This window comes from Lissotriton helveticus, chromosome 8 (genome assembly GCF_964261635.1).
Source record: "Lissotriton helveticus chromosome 8, aLisHel1.1, whole genome shotgun sequence".
NCBI classification, from domain to species: Eukaryota; Metazoa; Chordata; class Amphibia; order Caudata; family Salamandridae; genus Lissotriton; species Lissotriton helveticus.
The window spans coordinates 1,154,655,619-1,154,673,812 of record NC_136069.1 but is presented as its reverse complement, the minus strand read 5'-3'; the positions used below and the strand labels follow the sequence as shown (position 1 = coordinate 1,154,673,812).

The following is an 18,194-nucleotide window of genomic DNA, read 5'->3' as shown; positions in this document are numbered from 1 at the left end:
GTTGGTGCTTTACAGGATATACTCTGATTGCTGGCACACATATAACATCTATACACACAAATTGGGCTAAGAAGGTTGGTGAAGGAAGAGCGAATACCGGACTAACAATTTGTGTTCTAAATGTAAAGCGACATGGGGAGTGTTAAGCTGTGGACTTGGAACATTAGAGGGCTGGGGGATCATAAAAAGGCTAGGTTGATGCATGGCATGCTTGCTAGACACAATGTTGACATATGTTTTTTACAGGAGACTCATGTAAATTCTACCCCGTCGTCCAGATTGAAGCACTCGAGATGGTCACAGGTGTACTCTGCGATTTTTTCAAACTATGCTAGAGGTGTAGCGATACTCGTTCGCAGAGGCCTGGACTGGCGTGAGCATGATGTTCTACTAGATGGGGAGGGCAGATATGTCATTGTGCATGGTTCTCTACAAGGCAGACCACTAATACTTGCCTCCATTTATGGCCCGAATGTAGATGACTCAGAATTTTTTAGAGATGTCTGGGCTCGGATAACGATGATGGATTGCTCGCATATTGTCCTAGGGGGGGATTTTAATGTTCCACTAAATGATGCTTTGGACAGGAGAGGTGTGGGCAGGCCTACACACACTGGGGCCAGACAGGCTATTCTTGATGTGATGGTGGAGGGGGTGTTATCTGATGTGTGGAGGGCTAGACATCCAGTTGATGCTGTAGGTACATGCATAACCAGCCATCATGCAGCCTGGTCCCGACTAGACTACTGGCTAGTGTCACCGGCCGTGGCGACGTGGACGATTGACACTTCCATACAGGCTAGGTCACTCTCTGACCATGCCCCCTGCCAGTTAGAATTGAAGATACCCGGGGTCCCAAAACGAGCGCTTGCTTGGCGACTGCCCCCTTATGCCCTAACTGACACTCTCTTCACAGAGGAAATCCGAGCGGATATTGTGAACTATTTTGCAGAAAATGAGGGGTCGACGTCCACGGTAGCTACAGTGTGGGACGCTTTCAAGGCGGTTATCCGCGGACAATGTATTGCTAGACAAGCTGAAGTGCTGCGCTCTATACGTACCTCGCTGACTAAACTTGAATTGGAACTGCGGGAGCTAGACCTGACATTCTGCCGAGATCCATCTCCGGAAGCGGCGGGCCAAATGAAGGCAAAATTGCTCGCCTTTAATGAGGAAGCTCAACGGGAGATTGCCTTCCTGGGGAAGCAGGCTGAGGCCCGTAGATACGGGGAGGGAGACAGGCCGAGCAGGACACTGGCGCGACTGATCGCTCCTCGCACTCAACCTCACTACATACACTCCATTAAAAATAGTGAAGGGAATATGTTAGTTGGTCAGGAGGGGGTGCTCGAAACATTTGCTACATTCTACGAATCTTTATACACCTCCAGGCAACACACGGTTCCTGAATCTCTGGAAAACTTCTTAGACTCCATTGCCCTTGTCTGGTTCAATGACTACCACCGCCAATATATGGACGTCCCCATCACTGTCCAGGATATAGCTCAAGTGATTAACAGCATGCCTGCAAGCAAGGCCCCGGGCCCAGACGGTCTGACTACGGCCTTTTATAAGGCATATACCGAGGAATTGGCGCCCAAACTGCATGCAGTCTTTGTTGAAGCCCTAGAGGTGGGTACCCTACCCGAGACTATGCGTGAAGCTTTAATTATAGCGCTGCTCAAACCAGAAAAGGACAGCCTGATCCTAGATTCATACCGTCCTCTCTCCTTAATCAACGTAGATGCGAAGATATATGCTAAGATCATTGCGGACAGGCTACAGCCTTTGCTACCGATGGTGGCACTCCCTGATCAATCTGGCTTTATACCTGGCAGAGCGACGTCCCATAACCTCGGGACGATTTTTTCCGTCCTTCACTACTTGCATCCTTCTACACAAGCTGCGGTTGCGTTTTTAGATGCTACCAAAGCATTAGATTCACTAGAATGGCCTTTCCTCTTTAGGATTCTGGGCCGAATGGGATTCAGTCCCCTCTTCATAAACTTGATTAAAGTGCTGTATGTCGCGCCAAGAGCTAGAGTAAGAATAAATGGGCTTGTCTCGGAGCCATTTGCCATATCCCGTGGGACCAGACAGGGCTGTCCTTTATCCCCGCTATTATTTGCGATAGCAATGGAGCCCCTTGCCGCTCGGATTTGACAACACCACACAGCGAGGGGGATAGGATTCAGTTCACGGAGCCTGCTTATATCCTTATACACCGACGATGTCACGCTGTATTGTTATCAATCCCTCAGTAAACCTAAAACCCCTATTGAGAGAGTTTGTCCGTTTTGAAGGCCTGGCTGGGATATCCATAAACTGGTCGAAGTCTGTAGTCTTCCCTCTCACTGATACCACGCGAGAGACACCCTCTGATTACCCGTTGCGCTGGGAAGTTGAGGCTGTGAAATACCTTGGGGTTTGGATAAGCCGTGATTTACAGGAATTGTGGTCTCTCAATTTTGGAAGAGCAGTAGACTGGCTGGAGGGCAAGGTAGCAATATGGAACAAACTACCCTTATCGCTGGTCGCAAGGATAGCACTGGCAAAGATGGTTGTCCTCCCCAAGTTTCTTTACCTATTCGTCAATCTTCCCATACCGCTGACGGCGCATTTTCATGCAAGAGTGCGCTCACTACTTCTGACACTTGTGTGGGCTGGTGGCCAGGCGAGAACATTCTGGGCGCTGCTTACGCTTCCGCTGCGGCAGGGCGGTCTGGGGGCTCCCGACATGAAACTCTATTCACTATGTGCACAGGCTCAGTTTTTGCACTTCTGGGCTTTTCCCACCCCTTACCAGCCGCATGTTGCGGTGGAGATGGCTGCGGCGGCCCCATCCCCTCTGAACGTAACGTTATATGGCAAGGTGTCTCGCCCTTCAAAAGACGTAGACACGGTGGAACTACTTCGCTGGACGTGGCGCGAATTGCGAAACAGAGCCAGACTGCCTCTACTATATGCGCCAGCGATCCCGCTATGAGGCAACCCTATGTTACCCTGCTTGTGTGAAGGCGGTGGCACAATTAAGCTCCGAGGGCAGACACTACACACATTTGCTGATTTGTACCCTAATGGCACCTTTCGAGACCTGGGCACATGCGAGCAGGGGCACCCGGAGTCATTTTCTGACTTACTTCTATACCACTCACTGAAGGCGTCCTGTAAAGCGATGTGGCCCCAGTTCCCCGACGAACCGCCTCAGCTCGTGGCTCTTCAAAATCTGCTTTCGAGACCCTCCCCTAGAAAACTTGTGTCCCGATTGTACAATTGTATGCGGGACCAGTCCCCCGTCATAGTGCCTTCTTCAATGCAGGCTTGGAATGCGGACCTGGAGGTGCCCCTTACAGAGGAGCAGTGGGAATTCTGCTGTGGTCAACTTACGATGTTATCGCCCAATTACAGGCTGCGATTAGTACATTTTAAGTTTTTACACAGGTACTACCGCACGCCGATCTCGCTACACCGCATGGGTCTTAGGGAAGACTCTGATTGTTGGAAATGTGGCCACGAAACTGCCTCCTTTATACATGTGGCATGGAGTTGCTCTGAACTAGAGCAATACTGGCTAGACATCTTCACTGCTATTAACCAGATACTTCATAGGTCAGACACACCGTCCCCGCTACTGGGGCTACTGGGCTGGGTTCATGACACATTACCCACACACAGAAAGCTGCATGCGATACTGCTCCTTTATGCTAAGCGACAGGTGGCGGTGCACTGGGGTAGGCGAGCGACTCCTTCTTTCGCTGCATGGGTTCGAGATGTGACATATGGAAACACACAGCTTGAGCGCTACTGGGAATTAATGCCCTCCGCTTCCAGACCTAGAGACATCTGGGAGCCCTTTACGCGATGGACGCGTGAGCGTGCATCCTCTCCTGACTCTACACAATCACTACCAGGAGCTATATCCGATGATATGGGATGACCCCACTTTGCCTGCAGCTGCACTCCTCTGCGACAGCATGCCCTGGGGAATAGCTGCATTTTATGTGAGTGCTCCTGATATGTTGGGGTCATGCGTGTCTGGGGTCTGTTCTGCGTCTCCCGAACACTGTGTCTTCTCCCCCCCCCCTGTGTGGGTGGACCCCTCCTCCCCCCCCCCTGCGCTTCAATGGTCCCCTTTGCTATATGGCCTACTGAATATGCCGGTATGTTCGCTCTGTGTCGCCCCGCCCAAAGACATTAATACTTTCATACACCTGACCTAATGCCCGTTTGTAGTTCTATCCTATGCACCAGAGTTTGGTTTTATCAATGTTTTTCCTTTTAGGGAGAGGGTGGAGGAGGGAGGGGGGAGGGAGAAATTGGTGGATAGTCGTTCCTTGAATGGAAAGGTGCTGCTTTCCGCTCCTTGGGCATTCGAATATATACAGTTAACCTGCTCTCCTTTTCATTGACAACTGACTGCTGCATGCCTATCTACCGGAAAATTGTAAACACTTATGTTTTCTGCTGTTGCATATGCTCATTGTTGATGCTTCTGAGATGCTGCTGCTGTTCGTCCACTACATACTGTGGACAATAATACATCCTTAATGTTGATTTGTTGCTTGATAGCGGCCTGCCTCAGGGTTGTCGTCATGACGCTGTGTGACTGTATTTTGGTCTTAATAAAAACTATCCACAAAAAAAAAAAAGTATATATATTCTGGTCTAAATTCATGTAACAAGTTACAGTGTGCAACTTTAACAAAGTTGCCACTTTGTTGTCTTCAATCTCCTGAGCCCTTAACTATGCACATGGTGCCTGAACTAAATACAGATTTCTGCCCTCCTAGAGAGACATGCAAATGACTCCCATGAAAGGAGACCGTAGAGGCCTGCACTGGAGAGAGGTGTTACCTCCAACCTGAGGGAAGCCACACAGTTGTTGGCCCAAAAGGCAAGCTTCAAGGTGAGCTTTAGGCAGACTATCTAGCAGCTGGGAAGAAGAGGGGAAACCTGTTGTCAAACCGGTTTGCACGGGTCATATAGTCCCCTTGGTAGCCACACCTGTAGACTGAGCTAGGAAGCTTTGGGCAGAATGTAGCATCTTGAAATTGTCAGATTCCACACTTCCCAGGAAGTGGCCATCAGGAGGGATAGAGCTAGGTAGCCCATTGGCTACCAACTGCATCCTACCCTGAGAGCACCCCAAACTCAGATTTTGACGGAGCTAGAAGTACTGACCTGCTAAACCAAATTTGTGTCAAAGAGAGGCTGCACTGAAGGGGACTGCACCTGCTGCATCTGGTGGCAAGCAAAGGAGAGGGAATGTGCCTGCAGTGTCCTGCTCAAGGAAACATCTCCAGACCCCAGCCAAAGCAAACAGAGTCGAAGGGCCACCCGATTGGCCTTCTGTTCGCACCAAAGGGCCAAAAGCTGAAAAAGCATGCTGGGGCAAGTTTACAGCCTAAGCCTTCAGCACTCTTTGTTGCAGTAACACATGGCGGTCGTGTTGGCTGTGAACACTTGCACCAATTTCCCCTTGACAGAGGTAAGAAATGCTTTCAATGCTAGTTAATTCGCCCAAAGCTCCAACAAATCGATGTGGAGTCTCGACTCCCCCTGAGACCAGTGTCTTCTGACCCCCACCTCTAACAGATGGCAGCCACATCCCAGGAGTGATACATCTGTCACTACTGTGAGATCTGTTTGGGGAAGGGAGAGGGGTCTGCTTCTGACCCAATCGCAGTTCGTTAATCACCACGGCAGGTCTTTTGCATTTCCCTCCAAGATCTGAACTATGTTGGATATAATTTCCCTGATGCTGTGCCCATTGGAACTTCAGGTCACACTGCAAAGCCCTGGCATGATTTACCAACAGGATGAAGGAGCCCATGAGTCCCAGCAGCCTCAGGCTGGCGCGGACCCGGATCCAGAATCAGATCCATGAGACCCCCACCGGCGCAGAGGTGTCAGTGTGGAGCCAGGTGGGGTCTCCTCCAACCCTCTGGGGCACAAAGGCACTCCGGAGGGGTTGGCCCACTCAAATAAGCAGCGCCAGGCCTCGTAAAATTCTTTAATCTGAGCTGGGGTCGTTCCGGCTACCGGAAATAGGGGGAGACGCGGAGTCAGACCCCAGCAACAATTTTACAGAACCGTGCCTGGAGCAGACACTCCCCACCTTCCTCGTCGACGGACAGCAGACGAGGTAAATCAAAGTCCATTTGGACGATGACTTCATCATATGTCTGTTGCCCAAGTGCCCTGAGGACCTAGAGGGCGACGAAGAGGGCTTAGGGCTCCTGGAGCGGTCCCGCAGCCTTCTCTTACTTGATCGAGACCGGTATCTCAGAGGAGTCGTGCTCTATGGTGTCGACTGCTGGGCAGCAAGCTGCTCCCTCAAAAGCCTTCGGCAACAAGGCCCAGCAGTCCGAGCAGGACTTCGAGTTGTGATCACGCTCAAGATACTTTAAGCAAACAAGATGGCGGTTGGTAACCAACATGGCGGGTGACAGGCACGACACAGCATGAAACTTGCCAGTCTGGAGGTCATCCCTCGACGCAAAAGAAAAGTAAAAAACGAAAAAAGTCCGGCAAAAAAACCCCAACAATGGGTTAGATGTTCTCCAGTTCAGTGTTATCTGGCGCGGAAAGGAAAGAACTGGCGAACGTGTGCCTGGGTGGCGCCTATATAGGGTGACCACGACATCACAACCAATGCCAACGACGCCAGCCATATCACGCGTAGCCAAACTGAGCGACCCAACGCCACGCAGGGGTACTGCTTACGCAAACGTTTCCGAATCCAGTCTGACGCCTTGGAAATTCAAAGGTAAGGAATCTGCATCTAGAAGTCTCCATCAGAAACCCCTTCTGTAGCAGACCCTAGCACTTTGCTGGTGGCGTGCCTGCTATTGTTTCTGCTAGGACTATGCACCAGCGGTGGTAGTTTTGGCTGTAGCTCTGCCCTGAAATCTGAGAATGGACTGCTGCCTAGGTGTCTGACTGCAATGCCCCCATGGATTTCACAGTTTCTTATTTTTTCTAGTTTGGTATCTACCTCTGGGCCAAAGAGATGTTCCCCCATCAAAAGGGATGTTTAACAGGTGTTGCTGAACCTCTGGTTCAAATCCCAAAATATGCAGTCAAGCATGTCTGCGCAGTATGATTGAGGAATTAATTCCTAGTGCAACAATAGCCACACGGTTTAGGGAGCACCTAGTAGTTGCATTAGAGATTTGTTTGCCCTCAGAACCGAGCTCTTCTGCCTTTTTTTACATAGATCTGGGAGACACTGTAACAGATCCTCCATGTCATCCCAGGGAGTCCTCTTAGTACACAAGAGCAGGCCCTCTAAATTGGCAATGTGCCAATGATTGCCATGTCCTACCGGCACGTGCTTCCCTGCTACACCTATATGCTTACTCTCCTTGTCTGGAGGAGGGTCACCTGTACTCTGAGAAGCTAACCCCTCCTAGCTGTTGTAACCATTAGTATATCTCCCATGGGGTGTCTCCTAATGGAGAGTGGATCATTGGGAGACGGCTTGTATTTGCGTTCGATACGCAGTGTTAACACTCTTGAATTACCTGCCTTTTTAGACTTTTTGAAGGACCCCATCTTGGGTAAATATTCTACTGAATGCTCAGTTTTGGAGTGTTTCCCGAAAAAATCATCTTCTTACACACGGTGTGCAACTGGACATTGTTTTATTCAGCTGTGCGCTGTAGAACACTATGGTAAGAAGTGGTATCTGGTGGTGATGCTTGGGCTGGCACATCAATGTCAGGGTCCGGTCTGGAGGAATGACATCATATGCAGCCCAAGAATCTGGGCTATCTAGGGGCACTCCCTGAAAGTCATTGTCAGAAGTGTAATGGTAGGCCTCCCTGTGTCTAATTCGTGTGAGTGTGTGGGGGGAGATAGTGACGTGGATTGTGGTGATGTGTTAAGTGGCATAGGGCTGGTTGCCTTGTGTTCCATTAATTTTCTCTTTAGAGGGAGCCGAGGTTGTACAGTCGTATCCTGCCTCGTCCTTTGATGACTTGTTATTTCAGATAAATGTTCCTCCTCCGATTGCCTTTAACTGTCCATCAATCCTTGGATAATTTTCAAAGATATTTCCCTCTTCTTCAGAGTTGACCGTGACATGGGCATGGGCTCTCATATGTGGTATAACCTTCCGTTGCCGTTATCTCTGGTTGACTCCAATGATTTTGCCGGCACCTAAAGGGTGTGCGGCGCTGATGGCTTGAACCGTGTCAAGGGCTGTGCAGGTGTCGATGGCTTTGCCAGCACAGAGTGCTGCTCCGGGTTCGAGGGCTGAGCATTCCCTCCAATTTTACTCAGGTGGCCTGAGCCCAATTAGGACTTATTGTGCTGTTGTGGTGCCCTCGGTCTTGACCAGGACCCGAAGGCTGTGGCACACTAAGGCAGTGGTGGGTGGGCGTTGGGGCAAATATGTTGTGTATGTGAGTGTCTGATGACCGAGTAATCAAGCCCCTTGTTGTAGTCTTCATTCTTGGCCCAGTTCTCGCAGTAGTAGGATTGCCTTAGAGATTCAGGGTTGGAGGTGAGGGTTCTTCCCGACTCTCCTCCTCATAGTGCTGACTGGACAAGATGACGTCAACCTCAGCACAGTCTTCATTTTCTTCGATGCCTGCATTGATGTGTTCTTGTTCAGTGTATAATTCTGCCACTGCAATCTCCATGGTGTGAGCTAGACACAGGTCGCCTCGAGAGCAAAGAGTTTTCTTGTTTCTGAACAGGTTGCAGACTGTGCAATCCTGTTAGTTATGTTCTGGCGACAGACAAAGGTTGCCAATGTTGTGCTGATCAGAGTATGCGTATTTTGCCCCGCACTCTTGGCACTTTGAAAGAGTGTCTTTGTTTTACCTTTCATTGACCAGGGGCAAAGAAGCACGCTCCAGGCAGCTGCCTCAGTGGAGGTCATAAAGAAAGTCGCTGGATATGAAGTAGGCGTTCTTAAAGTATTGTCGTACCGGTTAAATTCCATTCTGCGTTGGGAACACTTAAGGGCGCCGAAGTTGCAGAGCTCCGGCACTTTCCTTCCAAACCTGATGGCGGAAAAAAACATCAATCTAACAATGCAGCAGTTGAGCATGCACGTTCACACGAAGGAGTCTCGACGTCACGTCAGCAACAAAAGACTTGTTTGAGAAAACTAAGTTGTAGAGTCTGAGCCCAACACTAGATGGCAGAAGTGTGCACAGCATGTGTATCTGCAGTCAACACTTGGTATGAATTTACACTCTCCATAGGAAAACAAAGTTATGCAAACTTCAAAACAAAGGATAAAAAACTTCTTTGGTAATCAATCTATAGAAATATATTGTACATGTTTTAAAAAACAGGACATAAAATGTAGCTTTCTGCCTTTATTTCAGATTTTTAAAGGTTTCAGGGAAGAATTTCTTTAATATTTGCTTTTTAAATATTTGCTGAGTGTATAGGATTCCAATAGTAAAAGTCTGTGTCAAATTAGTTCATGAAAGAAGAGACCTCCATAGAATTAATATGGATGTGAAAATTCTTTGAGACTGCATTTTAGCAGGATTTTTCTACAAAATATACAAGCTTTACATAAAACATTTTAAATGGCTTCTAATCACTCATTACAAGTATGTTAACTTAATGTGAATAATATTTTCCTAATAATTCAATTCGTTTTTCTTTGCAGAACACCAATTTAGATAACTCGTTATTGAATAGCTTTCAGAGAGATATATAACTACATGATCACTGCATACATAAACTGAGTAAGGAATTACAATAACATTTTCCGTAAAAACAAAAAACTGACCTGTTACATATGGTTCAAGAGCTTTAGGCACCAAGCTCCTTGCTATTTTCAAATCCTCTGCAGAACAGCTTCCCGATTCCAGCCCGCACGCCATTCCCATTCGCTTTAACACTTCAATATCATCGTGGATTTCAAACGTATTGTCAAAATTAAAAAGGTATTCAAACCTAGAAATTAGAAAAAAAAAATACTCTAACATTTTGAATATTTATCTTTATAAGACTACTAAAAACTGAAGCGCCAGTGAGAGAAGAATGCAATTAATCAAAACGAATGAATTTAAACTCTAAAGTTACATATATGTAAATCATTATTTTGTGATGCTAATCAATATTCAAGAGTTTGTTCATCATCATACTTCCCTTGCATCTTGAAGGTTGTAAAATAAAGTCAAGACATTTCTCCATAAACGTAAGCACAAATACAGGCCCTTTCTTCCTATGAACATAGGACGTGCAAATGGTCCATAGCCTGTTTAATTTCAAGGGATCGCAAGGCAGTCTGAATATAACACAAGAACAGCTGAGAGAAGGAAAAAGTACTGCAGAAAGTTCAACTATTGGATCAACAGAAATTATCTATGCGGGTCGCATTACCTTAAGTACTCACCTCAAAAATGCCTGCCATGTAGACTGTTAGCAAAAATGCAAATCCATCTAATGGAATCCAGAAACAATCACTTTATACACAATAATACTGCCCTTCACATACCCAATAATAGCTATTCGCTCTCTTCCACAACATTGTGATTAAAACCAGAATTACTATTCCCCACCCCTTGCATTTAAAAGCTGTTCTCGGTTATCAGTTTGGTCTTCAGCCTTAGATTTCAATTTCACAGCGAATTTCCCCATTATCTATACCACAACTTCAATTCGAAATCATCACAGTCACAAAATCTGATGCAAGCAAAGCTGTATTTTCCCCCCGACTGTCAGTTCAGTCTCAAAGCAGCATTCTAAAACTCCTGTGACATTAGCAGGCTTGATGAAGTACATTAAGACTACTGCAGAAAACTTTACAGTACTGCATGACCATGCATCTTATTAATATGTTATCATGCACAAAAAGTAATATGTAAAGGTAATATGACCTCTGTGCAAAATATTTGTTTGATATTATAGCAAATACAAACATGAGCTATGACAGCCTAGAATGCAAAAGGGCAGTATTATGCCTCAAAACAAATTGCCTTGCATACTACAATACCACCCACTTTCAAATTAATAGAGAAGTTACTTGACTAGTCTCAAACAAGGTCAAAGGAGGGGGTAAAGCAAGTTCTGAGAACCAATGGGGCGCAGTCTGGTGTGCAAAGATGGTAGACGTTCTTCTCCAGATCACCGCAGCCAGGCCGTAAAAATATTTTAACATTCTTCACTTGGAGGAAAGTTAAGGAGGGTTGGGCAAACATTTCGCCTACATTGAAATACCCCCCAAGTGGTGTTTGCATGGACCAAACGTGTTAGTGAGGAGCTGTGGTGTCTGGATGGCTCCTGGCCCCCACGGTCCAACGGGAGGGCTTGCTGGCTCCCAACAAAAGACTTCCATAGGAGAGGCACTCCCCACTGCACAGCTAGAGGCCCAAGGCCTGGAAGTGGAACAGGCTGGAAATCCCCACGGGCCTTGCCTTGAACCCAACAGTCCCCTCCGGCTGTGTGAAAGACTAGACTTATTGCAGCACGGCCACCCCAGTGAGAGAACAATTGGATTAATACCTGCCTGGGGACCTGGCGATGGGATTGCGGACTGCTTGGGAGACTTGTCCTGACCAAACAGCACTATCCTCTTGACTGTGAGCCAGGGCCTACACATATTTGGGGGGCTGGGGTGTGTTCAAGTCCCAAATAACATAGCTTTGGGGGAACTGCGCTCCTCCTTCTGACAACCATGACCAAGACGCATACGTAGCACCCAGTCTCTTTGCTGCTAAGCTACCATGCTTATGCCCAACCGCTATCCTGTTTGCAGGTATACTGCTGGTTTACCACTGCCTATTTGATTGCTAGACATCCGCTTGCAACCCTAACCAAGGCTGCCAGGTTACTTCGTCCCGGAGAACACAGTTGGCTGTTTTTCTGCAGTGTTCTATGGTGCACAGTTCCAGGGGACTTTTTTCTGCCAGTGTTTCAGCTTGACGGAACCTCAACTGTATTCTATAGGACATATAGGATACTAGTTGTGCCAAACAGCCTACTCAAACTGTGTCAGCCCCCTCGGGGAGCTGGGAGGGTGGACGAGCAGCTGGAAGGTTGAGCTGTAGCACACGTCATTTTCCAAGATATCCAAAAAGATTTTGAGTTTAAACAGATTTCACCTGCGCACTGCGCTAGGGGGGAAATTCTACAAATGTCTACAGCTGTCCAGGGTGGAGGTGGTAGCAGCGTATACATTGGATGGAGGTAGTAAGTGTTTCAACTTTCTTTTAATTTACCGTGCCTATTCTTTGTTTTTAAATGCCCAGTTTAAGTGAGGGGGACCAGGAGCATAACGGGTATGACTGTGAATGACTATAGGAGGAGGAGGAATAAAAGAAATAAAAATCCCACAGCTAAGTGACAGACAATAAGAAAGAAGTTCCGGAAACCCCTCAGGAGAAGGTTCAATGAAGGTCTCTGGTGATAGTAGTGTTATCACTTATAAACCATCACCAAATGTAAAGCTAGCTACCCCAATACAGGCGCTTGAGGGAAATATTTTAAGCAATTAAAAAAAAGTGCGGTTGTCCCTAGACCAGGCAAATTCATCTATTTAATTGGATACATCAGACTGGCATAATGTGCACTCTAAATACTAATGAAGCATGCAGTATATTAGATTCTGCCTCTGAACCTCATATAGCATTTCCATTGTCCAATGTCATTGCACCCTCTGTTGATCTGTTGAGTGTTTTTTTTTATCATCCCTTTGTCGATTTTGTGCTCTATATCCTGATCACTCCTCGCCAATTCCCAAGAGCGAGCCTTTTGCAGCTGGGAGCACCATTAATGGTAGCATCAGTGGAGCCTCTACACCACATTATACACTAGAATAATGTGCTAGATGAGAATGTGGTCTTTTCCGCTTCCTTTAATGGTGTGGGGGTGACGGAGGGTGCAATGACATTGGACAATGGAAATAAACATAATTCTGCAATGAAGTTATACTACGTATGCAAAAAACTTTGCGTGGTATACTGGAAGCAATGAGTGCAAAATATGAGGGGATACAATCATAAACTTTGGCTCTAAATTCTATAGCAAAATATATAAGGGCAATGTCAGTGTATGCCCGCCATAGTAAGGCTGGTAGCTTTCCCTGACAAAATAAGAGAAGATGGAAACCTCAGTTAGACAGACCTCTGTGTTTACTGCTAGGAGATCTGAGCTTGTGAAGAGACGATGGGATCTAATATTTTATTCAAAATGTACAATGTATGGAATAGAGCGTGTAGGAGTCCAGAGAATAAGAGGAAGGTAGAGCAAGGAAGAGATACGTACTTAACTGGGAAACGTGGAAAGTTAGAAATGTGAAAAGGGATGAGATGGAAAAAGTAAGAGCATCAAAAACCCAGATAAATAGAATCATAGCATCTAATCAATTAAGTAGAGGATCAAATAAGTGTAAGAGGAAAGCTCTAGAGACTTTGTCATCCATTTTAAAAATAAAAGAGAGGGCTGCTATATTGCCAATGAGGAAACAAAGCCAAGCCCACACAGTTGAAACAGAGGCCAGTTGTAGCCAAGGGAGCATCTAGTTCAGATACTCCCAGATTAAAAGGTGACACTCTGTAGGGAAGGAGTATATGATCCAGTCGTACACTTTGATTTACTACGTAATGGGATGCAAAATATATACCACTCAACAGATCAAACCTTCTGCATGTGTTTAAAAATTGTGCATCTTTAACATCAATCGCCTCTAATGATTTGAAGCAGGTTGCATTTGTAAATACTAAAAAAGGGAAAGATTGAGTGTAATCTTTAACTCAAAATTGATTTAAAGCTTGATACTGGATTTAGAGAGAGAAGTACATTCTCAGGGGAACAGGATAGTGCAAAGGCAGGAATGATTATGTTACTTATCTTGTACGCATCTGTTTGCACGTACAGCTGTAGATTCGCTTGCTCTGCATATTCTTGCCATAGTGTAGGGTGCGGATGTTTGGAAATTGTTTTTCTTCGAAGAAGTCTTTTCCAGTCAGGAGGTAAAGTGACTCCTCCTTTCGATGATGGTGCGCATGAGCATCAACTCCACGGTTAAGATTGTTTTCCCGCAAGAGGGTGAGAATGGAGTAAATGAGTTAAGTATAGAGATGTTCATGCATGTATAATATGAATAATAATGAGAACTGCAATGACCACGGGTGTCCGGGGGGGGGGGGGAGTATGTTAATCTACAGCTCTACTTGCCAAGAACATATTCTTACAGGGTAAGTAACAATCTGTTCGAGGCATGTGTGCTGTAGATACACGTTTTGTATAGACTGTATAGCAGTACTGTCCTAACGCGGTGGCTTACCAGTGGGCATTGCAATTGTTTGAACAATTGTTATTAAGACTGCCTGTCCTACATTAGCTTGTTGGTGTGCAAATACATGCACACATTAGTGTTTAGTAAATGTGTGTTGTAGACCATGTAGCTGCTTTACAAATGTCAGCTACAGAAAAATTATCTTAAAAGGACATTGATGCCCTTTTTTTTACGAGCAGAATGTGCTCTAGGAGGTACAGACAAAGTTCTTTTGGCTTTGATAGAACATTTGAATACATTCAACAATCCATCTAGAAATACCAGATTTAGAGATCCGTTTTCCTTTATGAGAAATTGAAATTAAAATTAAAATATTTATAAAGCGCACATACACCACGCGGTTTCTTGGCGCTAGGACACCAGACCAAGAGGGAGCGCAACAAAAAGTTGTTTTGCAAAAGTCTTTTGTTCTATCAATATAATACATAATTTTCTTTTGACATCAAAAGTATGTAGAGCTCTTTATGCTACAGATTCAGGTTGATGGAAGAAAACAGGTAACTCAACCAATTGGTTAATATGAAAAGCAGAGACTACTTTAGGAAGGAACTGTGGGTTTGTGCAAAGAACCGCTCGGTCTCAATACAGTTGGAAAATTGCTTCTTCTAAGGGTAATCCCTGAAGCTCACAGACACGTCTTTGTGAAGTGATAGTGATCCAAAAAGCAACCTTCCAAGAAAGGAATTGCAGTGGACAATTGTGCAATGGTTCAAAGGGTGGTCCCATAAGTATTGTCAGAATATTAAGGTTCCATGCAGGGGTAACTTTTGGTAGTATTCCTCTTAAGTCCTTCCATAAAGGCTTTAATTACTGGCAGTTTGAACAGAGATAAGTGCTGTCTGTTTTGGAGATATGCAACCACTGCTGCAAGATGCAGGCGTATGGATGTGTATGCAAGGGTTGCACATTGTAGATGTAATACATAACAGATAATTTGTTGTATAGAAGCATCTAGTAGTACAATTGTTTTGTTATTACAATAAATTAAAAATCTTTTCCACTTTACTGCATAGCATTCTCTAGTGGTAGGTTGTCTTGCTTCTTTACGAATTGTCATGCAATCTGATGGTAGGTGAAGGTATCCAAACTATGACTTCAGGAGCCAAAATCGGTAGGTTGAGCTCCGTGGCGTTGGATGTTTGATTTCTCCATGGTTCTGAGTGAGAAGGTTTGCGGTGAGGTGAAGCTTATGGTGTGGAACTTCTGAAAGCTCCAGTAGTGTGGTGAACCATGGTTGACGAGTCCATGTGGGAGCTACCAAAAAGAGGGTGAGAGGTTTGCCTGAGCTTCCGAACGAGAAATAGAAGAGGGAGAGGTGGAAAAGCAGAAGCAAATATCACTGCCCAGTCCAAGCTGGAAGAGAAGTTTGGGCATTTTGGGTTCTGAGCTGTTTGCATAGAGATCTATTTGTGGAAATCCCCATTCTTGGGAGTATGGAAGGAGGACTTGGGTAGAGTTCCCACTCGTGAACTTGTTGCTGCATCCTGCTGAGGAAGTACGCAAATTTGTTGTCTGTCCCTGGAAGGTGTTCTGCTAGCAGTTGGATTTTGTGATGTATTGCCCAATGCCAAATGGTCTGAGAGAGGCGTGATAACTGCAGAGTGTCCCCCCGCGCCCCCCCCCCCCACTATTTTTGTACATAGATCATAGCGGTCATATTATCCGTGCGGACTACGACAACTTTCCCTATCAGGTGAGGTAGAAATCCATTCAGTGCTAGGTGAACAGCTAGAAGCTCTAGGTAGTTGATGTGGTGACTTTTGTGTTTGGTGTCCCGTAAACCCTGAACGGTTATATGTTGTAGATGGGCGTCCCACCTTATAGGGGATGCGTCCGCTGTGAACACGAACTGTGAAACAGGGTCGATAAAGGGCAACCCTGTTGGTACATTTTGTGTGTTCCACCACTACAGAGACCGATGGGTGCAGCTGTCTACCAACACTAGATATTTTAGTTAACCCTGTGATTGATTCCATTGACGTGCTAAGCATTCTTGTAGAGGACGCATGTTTAATCTTGCTTTAGGTACTATGGCAATGCATAATGCCATCATCCATAAAAGTTGCATGAAAGTTCTTACTGTTAGATGGTGATTGCTTTGAAAGTGTAACAGCAGTGTTTGTAAATTGTGAATTCTGGCTGCACTGGGATAAGCTAAACCTGTTTGAGTGTTAAGCATCGCTCCTAGATAGCGTTGCAGTTGTGGGGGATCGAGATGGGATTTTTGTTCATTGACTCTGATTCCCAATTGATGAAGAAGATATATTTTATTTGAGTGTGTTGTAAACACTTGAGATGTGTGTTAGTTTTGATGAGCCAATCGTCTAGATATGGGAAGACATGAATTTGTTGTCTTCTTAGATAAGCTGCTACTACTTCTAGACATTTGATGTATACTCTGGGTTGAGTAGCTACTCCAAACGGGAGTACTTTGAATTGATAGTGCTTTCCTGCTACTACAAATCTGAGGGATTTGCGGTGTGCTGGGTGAATAGGGATGGGAAAGTATACATCCTTTAGATCTAGTGATGACCAAGTCACCTTGCAGTAGGAGAGGAAGCACCTGCACAAGTGTGAGCATATGGAAGTGTTCTGACAGTATGTATGAGTTTAGAGGTCTCAGATCTAATATTGGTCATAGGGAACTGTCCTTTTTTGGGATTAGGAAGTAAAGTGAGTAAAACCCTGATCCTTGGTGTTTTATTGGAACTGGTTTTATAGCTCCTTTTGTTAGAAATGCTTGTACTCCTTGTTTGAGAAGTTGTTGGTGCTCTAAAGAGAGTTTGTGAAAGAGGTGGAATATTGGGAGAATTGCTGGTAAGCTCTAGGCAATAACCATGCAGGATAATGTCCAATGCTCATTTGTCTGTTATTGATTGCCAAATGGGAAGAAAGTGATGCAGTCTTCCCCCGACAGGTGTATGATGATCAGGGGAAATTGTTGGCAAGTCACTGCCTGTTTGGAGATTGAGAGATACATGTTGGCCTACCTCTACCTTTGAAATTGTTCCCTCTGTAACCAACTTTGTAAAATCCTCTAGAGGCGGAGGATTGATTCTGTGGTTTATAGGAAGATGTGTTGGCATTTGTGGACGTACTTTTTGTGCCTGCCCTATAAAAAGAGCGGCGAAAGGAGCCTCTGTTAAAGGGTGACTGTAGCGCTTCCATAGATTTTGCCACTTCTGTGTCCTTTTTCATTTTTCCAATTGATTCATCCACTTGAGGACGACATGGTCTTTGTCGAATGGGGCATTAAGAATTGTCTATTATACCTCTGGTTTAAATCCAAAGATTCTTAACCATGCGTGTCTTCTGAAGAGAATACTAGTGTTAATGCCTCTGGCTGCAGTATCAGCAGCATCTAATGCCCACTTAAGAGAGGAATTGGAAATTAGTTTCCCCTCCTGTACTAGTTCCTGCCTTCTTTTCATATGCTCCTCCTCTGGGAGATACTGGAGTATGTCTTCCATTTCGTCCCAGTGGGCCCAATCGTACCTAGCGAAAATACCTTGTGTATTGGCCTTACACCAATGGTTGGCTGATTCCGCATCCACTCTTCTGCTTGAGGCACCTATTAGTTTGGACTCCTTTTCTGAAGGTGCTGCATCACCTGAAGTTTGTGAATTTGCTCTTTTACGAGTATTGGACACGACTGAGGATTCTAAAGGGAGCTGGACCTTAAAAGGTTTTTGGGTCAGATGGTGGTTTCTATTTGTAATCCACCCTGGGTGTTAAAATACGTGACCTTACTGGATCTTTAAAAATATCTTCAGCATGCCTTATCATACCCTTTAACATAGGCAACGACTGTGTGGTTCTTAAAGTTTCAAATAAGAAATCTTCTTCCAAAGATTCTTTCTGTAAGCATGTGGGTCATGTTGTAAGGTTCTAAATTGTCCAATGGATGAGAGGTGGTTGAAAG

General features: G+C 45.4%; 1 protein-coding gene across 10 annotated transcripts in view; it reads right to left on the bottom strand.

Annotated features, from left to right (window-relative positions):
• The window catches only part of TFDP1 (transcription factor Dp-1), a 401,906-nt gene that overhangs the window by 67,857 nt on the left and 315,855 nt on the right, over window positions 1–18,194 (bottom strand). For all 10 annotated transcript variants that reach the window (XM_078658073.1, XM_078658068.1, XM_078658071.1 and 7 more), the window contains exon 10: window positions 9,761–9,927. In XM_078658073.1, the coding sequence (XP_078514199.1) occupies window positions 9,761–9,927 (167 nt within the window). The remainder of the gene's footprint in view (window positions 1–9,760; window positions 9,928–18,194) is intronic.